At 43.4% G+C, this 12,372-nt stretch overlaps 1 protein-coding gene across 1 annotated transcript in view; it reads right to left on the reverse strand.

The window, feature by feature from the left end:
* The window catches only part of atp6v1h (ATPase H+ transporting V1 subunit H), a gene marked incomplete in the record, with an annotated part of 16,916 nt that extends 5,296 nt beyond the window's left edge, over positions 1-11,620 (reverse strand). Inside the window, 10 exon segments of the mRNA XM_067253854.1 lie at positions 440-618; positions 3,557-3,749; positions 4,431-4,528; positions 5,594-5,653; positions 7,059-7,163; positions 8,662-8,775; positions 9,188-9,277; positions 9,486-9,585; positions 10,730-10,876; positions 11,591-11,620. Coding sequence (XP_067109955.1) covers positions 440-618; positions 3,557-3,749; positions 4,431-4,528; positions 5,594-5,653; positions 7,059-7,163; positions 8,662-8,775; positions 9,188-9,277; positions 9,486-9,585; positions 10,730-10,833 — 1,043 coding nt within the window.
* Between the last annotated feature and the right edge of the window lie 752 nt (positions 11,621-12,372).

Below are 12,372 nucleotides of genomic sequence, written 5' to 3' on the forward strand. Positions count from 1 at the left end.
AGAAGAGGGATGAGAAAAAGAGGGACATTTTGAATCTGTCTGACAGCAATATGAAAGCTATTAAGAGTTCTAGGATTACTTTTTTCTGTCCCCCCTCTTCATAGATAGAAGTGTTTACTTGCAGTAGAGCCTGCACTAGGAGGCTACTGATTGTGTGGTAGCTGAGTCAAGTCCTGCTCGAGTTGTCAAGTCAGAGAGCACCGTACTGGAGGATTTCTTTCAATCTTATTTGTCAGTCAATATTCTTCTTCTTCGCCAAAGCTAATGTTCATTAAAAATATTTAATTGGCATTTCTGTTTTAACAAATAGAAATCTCAATTTGAAGACTGAATTTATACTGGGGAAAAACCTGTCCAACTTTCTCTACCAAAGGGTTTATCAGTGACCCTCTCCCAGCTCTGTACCTGAGATCCTGCCCGCTCTCTCCTAGCTCTGTACCTGAGATCCTGCACGCTCTCGCCCAGCCTGTCCAGGAGGAACTTGATGTCTTCAGAGATGTCCTCGTCATCATACTTCTGCTGGTCCAGGTTCTCCAGCTGCTTCAGGACTTTACACTGGATCATGGCCAGAGCGTACTCCTGCCGGGTCTCCTTCTCCGCAGACTTCTCCAGAAGGTTCTGGAATAAAGAGCGGGGAACATGGGAACATGGAAAAGTGGGATGTTTCTCTTCTGCATCTTGGTGTTCTCAGCCTAAGTTTTCGATGTGATATCATTTTCTAGGTTTGCCCTGGCCAAACTCAACATTGATTAGAGTTATCCTCTACTCCAACAGCCAAGGGATTCCCAAAGCCCAATTATCCCGTACTGGTGATTTTCACCCGGGTTTTGATGCTGCCCCCACTGAGGACAGCGGGCCAAAAACAGGCAGCCATGTGCCAGCTCAGCTCTGGGAGACTTTGGATAGAAGAACACATTGGCTGGGTTGGGGGAGCGGCTGGTTCCTTGTGGTTAAAGAGAGCTGTGACTGACTCCCACTGAGTGGATGTTTAACATGGACAGACGTGTGTGTGGTGGAGAAGGAGCTTGAGGTGCATCTGAGCAGATGCTGGGATCACTGTCGTGTCTTTCTTTTTCTCTCAGGCACACTCTACTCTTTCCAAGGTCACATGTCTCTAAATAGACTGTGTGAAACCATGGCGACACATACGCAAAACCTGTTATAAATGTGTTGCCATGACATTTACTTTAGAAAACCAGCAAAAGCAAAAAAATGACAAAAAGAGGAAGTTCTGTCGGTAATAGAAATCAATATAGCAAGAACACTTCATTTAAACTCTGACCACACATTCTATAGTAGAAAATGATGGTGGCTTACTGATGCAAGCTCCTTTGGGCTGTTCTTTGGTGTTACAGTATAATAGAGGATTATTTTCTGTTGATACTAGTGATGATACATTAGCAGATGAGATGAGTAGACGGCCCAACAAAATTCTTTCAGGACCCCCAGATGGTCTGGATAAATCAAGTTTCATAGTTCCAAGTCTCATGTGGTGAGCAAACCAATCTGCAAAATTTGGATATCAAGGTAATTCTGGTGATGTGAACAACATCAAAACTCGACAGTGAACCTTTCCGTTCTAAAACTAGTAAACGCTTAAGTCAATATTTCCGTGAGCCAGAAAGCAGCGGTTAGTAAGGCTTTCAGAAAGGCTGATGGATGGAGACATGAGCTCTAATTGAATCCAGCCAGAAACAAGGACGAGGAATTCATTACCTGACAGTAATGCCATCAACAGAGGAGGCCAGAGCACAGCTCTTAAGGCCAAATCAAACATCCAATATAATGGATGTTGTGAATGGCAAGGGGATTCTGAAAGGGCAGCAAAGCCATTCATTGTATGCATAGTGCAACCCAAATCAAATTTTGTAATGTTCATTTAGAATGTTCTGTGTATTTATTTCTTATCACTGCAACTCCCCAAGTCCATGAGTAAGTAAGTCTAGAGTTTGGACGTGGCCATAGTGGACTCCAGGGGCGTAGGCTAAAAAAAAAGTTATTTAACGGGTGCATCTTCATATCATTTACATTTACATTTAGTCATTTAGCAGACGCTCTTATCCAGAGCGACTTACAGTAAGTACAGGGACATTCCCCCGAGGCAAGTAGGGTGAAGTGTTGCCCAAGGACACAACGTCATTTGGCAACGCCGGGAATCAAACTGGCAACCTTCAGATTACTAGCCCGCTTCCCTAACCGCTCAGCCACCTGACTACCAGTACATATGAAGATGCGCGTTAACGCGACTCTTATCGGCGATAAAAAAAATATCGCCGTTAATCTATTCTCAAAAGTTGGATTGGGAGCTGGGTCTATAATAAGCAAGCTATGATGACTTTCACCTTGATATTTTAACCTAGCCGAATTGCACTGTAGGGGGCGAGAACGAGTCTTCGAACCTGTGTGTATGCCTTGTGTATGATATTATCACATCAAACGTGACGTGCTAACATAGATGCAGCTATGAAGCCGCCTGGTTTGCTTCAGGGAAAATGTATTTTTAAGAAGCTTCCCAATGGAAACCTCGACAAGACTAAGGTTGTTTGCACCTTGTGCTATGCGGAATTAGTTTACTGTAGGAGTTCTTCCAGTCTCAAATACCACCTAAACGCAAAGCATCCCTTAGCTAATGCGGAAGATGCCGGGCCAAGCACTGATGTAGCGCAGGGGAAGAGTCGTCGTCAAACTAGTATGTTTGAGTGCAACCGAGGCAAGCCCGTCAGCACAGCTCTATCAGCCAAGCTAACTAATCTAATAAACACAAGTACATCTTATTGAACATAATGTATTTTCATCACCAATTATCATAGTAGAACAGCTTTCTCAAGCAGTTTGTGATCCATTTTGGAAACAGGAGATGAGCTCCTGGTCTAATGCGCCACCTGGCTTGAGAAACCCGTTCTCAAAGACTTACTTTTAGTCATTATTTGGGTAGCACACATATTCTGAATGCCTTCGGCGGAATTCAAATGAGCCATTTTAATCTAGATTAACGCCAAAATTAGAGTGAGATTAATCTAGATTAAAAAATTAAATCTATGCCCACCACTAACATATATATACGGGTGCATCTCAAGGATACTTCGGCACATGACCTAGGAGGAGTCGGGGATCGAACCGCCCCCGACTGCGATTAACAGACAACCCTCTCCACCCCCTGAGCCACACCGATCCCCGACTCTTCCTAGGTCATGTGCCGAAGTATCCTTGAGCAAGACTTTGATCCTCAAGTTGCTCCCGATGGGCAGGCCGGCGCCTTGCATGGTTGCTCGCTGCCGTCGGTATGTGTGAGTGAGAGTATGAATGGGTGAATGAGGCAAACATTGTAAAGCGCTTTGAGTAGCGCTAAGGTAGAAAAGCACTATATAAATGCAGTCCATTTACCATATATACTGTATATAGATATATATAAAAAATTGTCCCACCCACATTTGAAAACAAACCTACTGGACTTCACTCAGTAAAAACACGGGCAGTAGATGGCAGGATACACAAGCCCCAGTGCCAGCAGAGAGATTGGGGAAGGACTGTCCTGTCATGGACCCCACGTACATACCCTGAGGGCAGCCAGGATGATACGGGTGACCTTCTCCTTGACGGACTCCTGGAGGATGTCAGACAGGGCCGGCACCACGTTGTAGCGACGCAGCTGCTCACAGAGCTGAGGGCTGAACGCCAGCAGCCACACACAGAAGATCATCTGGTACTGCAGCTGGAAGCCACACTTGTTGCTAAGCACAGCGGTGATGCTGAAGGGTGGAGGCAAGAGAGGAGAGGAGCAGAGGGGAAATTAAAAGAGAGAAGCGGGAAGCCAGGCAGCCAAAGAGAGGGAGGAAGGACACCAGCCATCTGTTAAGACTGCCAGTTACTGTTCTGGGTCGTGAAAAACACATTCAAGTGAAAATGAAAGGAATATTCAGTGTTTACTTGTTAAACTTTAGTGTTTTACTGAAATTAAAAGTATGGTTTGTTACAGTGTTAACAACCACCTGAATACCTATTCAGCCAATAATGAATACTTAGTTTTGATGTTTCAAAATGCATTTGATTCCACAGCTGGTGTCTGGGAGGTGAGAGGAGCCAGGAGTTCCAATTAATGTCCAATCAGACGCTTCAAAGATTCTTTGCTTAATCTGTGTCTGCACAGAACCAGCCTGATGTGTTCTACTTTTCTTTTCTTTTTATAATTATAATAAGACTTTATTTATATAGCACCTTTCATACAAGAATTGCAGCTCAAAATGCTTTACATAAAATCTATAAAAACAATATCATAAGTAATAAAACCCTTCTGAACACAGGCCGTAGTCTTTGCGGTAATCCAGAACAATCTCAGACCTTTTGCAGAGCAGTCCAGAACCTATGTTGCTCAAGCCTTTTGATTACAAGGGGATTACAATTTTCAAAGGAAACTTGAAACAGTTACTCACCAATTCACTCCATCAGCTTCGACCCAGGCAAACCTGTACTCGTTGACCCTCAGCATTAGCTGAAGACAGCCAGCAACACACTGCACATACTGGGAGCTCTGGATTTGAAAAACAAAAATGAAAGACAGACACACACACAAACACACTATAATTATAGTTACAGGTGCAAACAGACAAGTGAGGAATGTTAAATGTTAGGTATTAAATTGACCAGCTCATTCTGAATGATGGGAGAAAACAAGCAGAGGCAACATCACAGGTGATTAGAACAATCTAGACTTGCATCAAAAACATACCCTGTCTAGTACACACTGAATGCACATGCAGCATAAAGGACATGCTAGAATCACTTAAACACTGTCCAGTACATATAGGGGGGTGGGGGGGAGAGAGAATGCCCCAATCAACCTGAGCAGAAAGAGAAGTGAAGATGAGATTAGAGCCGAGGTCACCGAGAGGAGAATTGATCAAATTAATCTGTTAAAAAAAGGAAGAGTTGCATTAAAGCCATCCATAAAAACCACAGGCGGGAAGAAGAGGGACAAACAGTGAGGAGCAGAAAAGTGATGAAAAAGAGAGATGCTCTGAGCCACGAAACGAGGACAACAGGGCACCAATTCATCCAGTTAGTCGAGCCGTTAGAGACATCCTTGATGCGTTCTGTGGAGGCTTATGCACGTATACTGGTGTTCCAGAAGAAAGCTAGCGTCTCGGCCACACACACAAGGCCTTACAGTGGTCCACTATTCCCTTTATCTGAGAGGGAAGGGATTCTCTTCATGCACACTTCTTACAGCGTGTGGTGTGGGTCTGCTTTCGGCATGCACGTTCCTCTCAGCTGAACCCTTATCAGCATCCTAACACCATGCTGATGCCGGATGCCAAAGAAAATGGTTACCTAGAATAATCCTGTCCCACACAACTCCGTAGTAGTAAAGTAGCCAAGACATTAATGAGACAACTTGAGTGCCAAACAGCAGGGAGGAGAAAGAGGAAGATGCAAAAATAATAATATATATTTTTTAAATAAAGAACTACGTCTTGCAGGAAAGAAAGATGTGAGTGTCCAGTGAAAGCCGACAGATAGGCAGGTTGCACAAGCTCCCCATTTTGAAGCATTAGGGGGCGGAGGTGGTTGAGAAGATGCACTGGCTCATACTCACTTCACTGGGGGACATAGTTCCAGCTCCTGTCCCTGTGTCTGGCCCTGTACCATGTAGCTTCTAATAAAAAACAATATCAAAAAACAAGTGCCACATAGCCGGCTTAGATGTTGAACTGGGAGTTTACCCACATTCTCATTACATTTAGTCATTTAGCAGACGCTCTTATCCAGAGCGACTTACAGTAAGTACAGGGACATTCCCCCCGAGGCAAGTAGGGTGAAGTGTCTTGCCCAAGGACACAACATAAATTGCACGGCCGGGAATCGAACTGGCAACCTTCAGATTACTAGGCCGATTCCCTAACCGCTCAGCCAACTTACTCCCATCCCCTTCATTAGAATGTGAATGTCATTCAGGATAGACATTCAGCTGATTATATTCCAGTTTCTCACTCAGTATAGACCCTTCCCTTCCCTGGGGATGTTAGTCAGACAAAGCACATGTAGCAACAGATGAAACCATACAGGCAAACAAAACATACATATACAAACAAGAAGAATTAACATTGGGACTAAACGTATTTCGAGTGCAAGTGACCTATTGAGCGTTGAAAGAGGACAAAACATACAAGAACAAATAAGGATCAATATTGTTGTTGTTGTTTCTCTCCCTTGTGAGCACACCAGCAGCACGGGCTGGCCCTTTATTTAACAGCCTCCCCCCCTCCCCACCCCCTCCAGTCCCTTATCAAAACCATCTCAAGGTCCTACAAGTCTGCTCAATTTCACTGCAGCATGAATCAAGATATTCACCGTTGACAACATTTTCAAGGTGAGCACAGGGAAACTGTTTTGTATTCAGCAACAGCTTACTGGGGTTGAGCTGTGGGGATTGATGCAGGATACATACTAAATGCTAAATCAAAACAATTTTGGAGGGGGGGCGTGCCCAGCACAGTGCTCCTAATATTTGGTTTCTTTACGAAGTAAAAAGTTGATGGTCGTCCATAAAATAATTCAGTGGCATTTACAAACAGATCCTGTTCTAAAGTAAGTTCTACTGGTTAAATAGCCTTTGAGAGAACAAAGTAAATGGCCCTTTCAAAATGCAGTATATTTTCTACCTGTATTTAACGCAAAGCACTGTTCATTAAATGTTCGTTTTATGTTGTAGGCGGTCTAAAGTGTATCTAACGGTGCATGTTTACCAAGTGAATATGAAAGTAAATTGGTGTAGGAGAGGAACAAGGGGTTGTTTGCCGTCTATGTGGTATTATGAATATATAAACATCACATCATAGCAGTCTTCAAAGAAATTGTGTTCAAAACAGGTAAAAGATGAGAAGATGACCCACAAAGGCAAAAGCAATGCACTATACATCCCACAGAAATAGCCTATAATGGACTCCATCCATCAATCTTTCACTTCAGAGGAAAAAAAAGAACCTTCCTATCATGCTCTCCACATCAAATGGCCTGGGCTCTAATACAGACTATTTCCACCGCGTCGCAGCGCACGGTACCTGTGAGCTGAGCTGGGTCTTGATCCAGTTGAAGTAGTAGTTCAGGTCGGATCCCTCCATCAGGTCGCGACCCCAGGCAGCGAGCTTGGCAATGATCCTTGCAGCCTGGAGGAGAAGCACGCAGGTTAGGACCCTCGCGTGGCGATGCAGCACAACATGAATGCCACGGATGGCAATGCAGCACAACATGCATGCCTCGCATGGCGATGCAGCACAACATGAATGCCTCGCATGGCGATGCAGCACAACATGAATGCCTCGCATGGCGATGCAGCACAACATGAATGCCTCGCATGGCGATGCAGCACAACATGCATGCCACGCATGGCGATGCAGCACAACATGCATGCCTCGCATGGCAATGCAGCACAACATGAATGCCTCGCATGGCGATGCAGCACAACCATGCCTCGCATGGCGATGCAGCACAACATGAATGCCTCGCATGGCGATGCAGCACAACATGCATGCCACGCATGGCGATGCAGCACAACATGCATGCCTCGCATGGCGATGCAGTACAACAACCATGCCTCGCATGGCGATGCAGCACACAGGACAACATGCATGCCTGGGCGTGGCTGCAGAAGATGTGCTTCTGAAAGGTATGTTTATGTGTCCTTCGCACACAAAGGTTGCAAAGGAAACATAAGACTGGTGTCAATATGTTATAGCAGGTGATATAAAATATAAAAAAGGATATAAAATATAAAAAAGGAAACAAATGGATTCGATGAATACCAAGTAAGGCGGATACATTTTGGAAAGGTAGAATTGACTACGAAGTTTCAAACAGGCTCATCTTGACCAAAGCCAGATATGAGGGATACTGCTCCTGCACTCATCCACTCCACATCGCTCCCCAGCGTACAGCCCACCATATTCTCCACAGCCGTAGTGTTCATTATTTAGATTGCCTTGGAATCCCTGCCTCTGCCAGACCACTAGTGTCACAAGATTGTAACCCATCTAATTAACTACAGACTTTGACAATGAGAAACAATTATTCACTCATCGCCAACATTTCTTTGACAAAGGATGCATTTTAATATTGAGATTGTCTGTGTGAGACTACAGAGAGGCAAAACCAACCATGAACATGTGTAGAAGCACACTTGAATTATAAAATGCTGGATGCTTGAATTATACAGCAAGATACCCCATTTTTACATTTCTAATTGCCTCTTTAAAAGGGGTAACTCGACGTAGATCGGTGGAATAAATTAGCAGTAGACAAGTTTAGTTTTAACTAGTCATTTGTAGAAGACTCGTACAAAAGCCTGTGTGCTATTTTTCCAGTGCACAATCCTTGCATCATTCTAAGCATGTGATGCAAACAGAAACAAGAATCTGTAGGTTTAGAGAAGTCTTGACACAACGTGGCCAAATGTACGTGAAGGGGAGCGGACTTTCTAAAGGATCTGTGCATGTTCAACCTGCCTCACCTCTCCGACGTCTGCCTGGTTGCTCTCCTAAAAGAACTGGGAAGTACTTCATCATGAGAGGCAACCAGGGTGTCAGATGGCTGAGCTGGATAAGAGCATCTGCTAAATGACTAAATGTAACCGTGAGCGGCCTGAGGCGTTTGTCTCCCTGTGCTCACCATGTGGACGGTAAACAGGTCCTGACGGTTCAGCATGGGCAGGAAGTAGGACCAGGCCGTGTTCTTGGTCTTCTTGGCGTAGTCAAAGAAGATGTTCACCCTCTGATGGTTCTCCTGTATGGGTCAGATGGCTGAGCGGTCAGGGAGTCGGGCTAACAATCAGAAGGTTGCCGGTTCGATTCCCAGCCGTGCTAAATGATGTTGTGTCCACACACTTCACCTTACTTGCCTCCCCGAGGCAAGTAAGGTGCCTGTACTTACTGTACGTCTGGATAAGAGCGTCTGCTAAATGACTAAATGTAAATGTACAGTTGACAGAGCAGTAAAAGGTATCAACGGTGTGGTTATGAGGGAGAGACTGGCTGTTGTATTCTAATAGAGCAAGAACACAAACAAATGTTTAAATAAAACGAGGTGGAGGAAAAATCCTAAAATCCAGTTAAAACTGATTTGATATCGGTAAAGGGTATATGCTAATTCTCTGATGTCACATTTCCCCTGCGCAGGCTTGTGTGTGTGTGTGTACCTGCAGAGTATCATCAATCAGAGTCAGGATGTACTGGACTGTCTGCTCCTTGGAGATGTGGGCCATCAGGTTAAGAAAGGTCTTTGCACACTGAAAACAAACCAAATGCAAGTGAATATACTGCCGTGGCTTTCTTTCCCTTGAGAGATGTTTTCTACAGGCATCTAAATGTCGGTTATCTGGTAAGCTAAATATGCTAAACAATTTGGTCTTCAGAAACAGTTTCACGTAGCCTAGTAAAGAGAGATGGGCACTATACAAGCTCAAAATAGGGATTACAAGACATTAAATGTGATACCTGATGTCCCTCATTAGTCAGTATGGCCTGTTTCTCATCAGTGTTTGCTACTTCAAACTTCTTGATGAACTCACAGTCCTCCGCTGATATCATCTGACCCCTGGGAAACAAATCACAGAAATTAGGATTTATGAAGAGTTAGAGACAAAGAGCAGTCATCGACTGTTGATTTTCCTCCCTGAGTAGACACATTCACATCAAGTTTGTCAAGCCTAAACAGCAAGGACTAGATCTTTCTCCGGTTACCAATTCCACTTTTATTACCTAGTTTCAAATTATAGCTGCAGTTTACACAACAGCAGCATTCACTCCGGAAATTCCAAAAGTATCGTCACTTCTCATGTGCCAGTCTAAAACCATTCTGAAATACAGCCATGTCTGTTTGATTGAACATCAGACAGATGAAAGCCTACAATATGAGAACTAGGCATGGTTAACTGACAGGCGAGAGGAACTACCCGTCACGAGACAAGTGACTCACAAGCCAGCCTCTGACTGTCAGTGTAGGAAAAACAATGATGGAGGTGGGCTAGATTGAACTTTTGAAACAAAACCTTGGTGCCTTCTGGTATATGGAATGTGTAAGACTAGGCAAGGCACCCCCTTAACACAAAAGTGAGGCATTTCTTTAGTGGTCTTCACTTCACACAGCAATCTATTTTGGATTCATGAGGCATGCATTTGGACACCAGGGGCGTAGCCATGTGGTGGCCACGGCCACCATTGTTTTTGTTTTTTTTAAACCTTCCTGGACAGAAACGGTATAAAGCTGAAATAAATGCATTAGTATTTTTTTTTTATAAAGTCGTCTTATATTGGCATTTGTCACTTATGCTACAAGCCCCATATTCGCAACATGATGCGACGCCCCCATCAACAGCGCAAGACACAAAACAAGGTACCTGCATTCTGACAGCACTTCAATGGAGACAAGCAGCTAACCACTGGATACCGTTAGAAAACTGCTGCTCTGAGTGATGCAGTTTATGAGTTTTAAAATAGTAGTTTTTGACAATCAAGTGCCACCCCAAATAAAAGACTGGCCAGAGCTGGCCCCCCCAGAAATAATGTCTTGGCTACGCCCCTGTTGGACACACAAGTGAGCTTGTACCCAATATAACCTACAAATATACAATTTTCATTTCATGTGAAAACATACTTGGCAATAAGAGTTTCTGATTCTGAATACAAGAAGTAATGTCAGTGTGTAAGAAATCAAGCTGTGGGTGCTAACATTTACTTACTGAAGGTAGGACTGCCAATTAACCTTGTTGGCGCGAACCTCTGCTGCCTTGGCAGCAATTATATTGGTAGGGACTGCAGCGTCGACAGCACCGCGGATGTCCATCTTGTTGTTACTACTTTGACACGATTATATTTAATAGGTATTCCTGGGCGGATAGGAAAAACGAGTTGGGATTAAATACAGTTTGTATTTCTGAGTATTTGAATATCTTTTAACCTAAATCCATTAGCTCTCATTTAAGCGTTATTTGTAGAGCTCCTCCTATTCGATGTCCTTGCGCACAAACGACGTTTTGAGTAACATACTGTCATGTAGCTAGTTGGCTAACATTATGATGCACCCCTTGCTAACCAGCTCATAGCTTGTCACATCTTGATGCAGCAGTCAAATTAATTACTTGTGGTGCACAACAGACAGTAATATTACATCAATGGCATATGTCATTGACTGGCTTTTAAGGCTCACCAACTTTACAAGAACACTGGCTATATAACGAGCACAAACAATTGTGGGTTATTTCATCCTTTTGATGTTGGTCTGGCTGAGTACTGGTAGTCAACACATTAGAGTAGCCAGCTAGAAAACGCCAGTGCTAGCTCCGTTACAATGTCATGACGTTTTAAGGAACTGGCTAGCTAGTAAACTGGCTAATGTCAGACAGCAAACTTAGCTAGGCTAGCTACAGTAGCCCGATAGCAGCGACGTTTAGTGGCCTAACACAGCAAAAATATCCCAACCATACTAGCTTTAAACATTAGCCAATAAGACAGGTTGACTATTATTGAGACACCGACAAATAAATATGTGATAACATTTCTTATACAGGCAGGAGCAACGAAACCCCGTTGCTTTTACTCACCCAGGACCGAAGCTTTCTCAGCTGACAGACTACAACACGACGTCACGATATCATCACATGATCCAGACAGGCAGTCACATGAACATTTTCCATTTGATGCAAAAGGAACACTACATCGCTATTAGCTTGTGGATTGTGTACATGTTTTTTATCAATACTTTCGCGGAAATGCACACTAATGCTTTATACAATGAACCAGTGTTTTAGCAAAATACTTTCTCTATCTGGAAATTATAGCAGTATATACTGCTCAGTGACATATCAGTACATTATGTTTAGATACATCGCGCAATCACCAATCACAGTCCCTTGTGCTGGCAGAGTATATCGCCTAATTAGCATTTAATGAAGATGTCACGTAACATGAATATAGTCTCTCAAATGGATCGAAATGTTAAACCCCAAAGCATGCAAATAATATTAGGAAGATGGTAAATAGACATTTTAAGACTTCAGTCAAACTAGGTCATTAACAGAGATAATTTACATTACAGTACTTGAAATCCCATACAATAATAGTTAAGCCTTCGTTGGGCTAATCCATTGTTTTCATTTCAGAGGATGAAACAAATCAAGTGCAGCCAAGTATGACAGTTACAACATTGACGCAGGTCTGACCTTGAATCCTCTCCCTTCTATTGCTGTCTTAGTCTCTTACCCAACATAAAATAGATAATAATGAGCAGGTTACAGTTGCATAAAACTGACACATCCGAATATTATGACATGTCATAATACATGCTTTGGGATATTATTGTCAATAAAGTCACCAAATAAATCAG

Source organism: Osmerus mordax, chromosome 16, assembly GCF_038355195.1.
Source record: "Osmerus mordax isolate fOsmMor3 chromosome 16, fOsmMor3.pri, whole genome shotgun sequence".
NCBI classification, from domain to species: Eukaryota; Metazoa; Chordata; class Actinopteri; order Osmeriformes; family Osmeridae; genus Osmerus; species Osmerus mordax.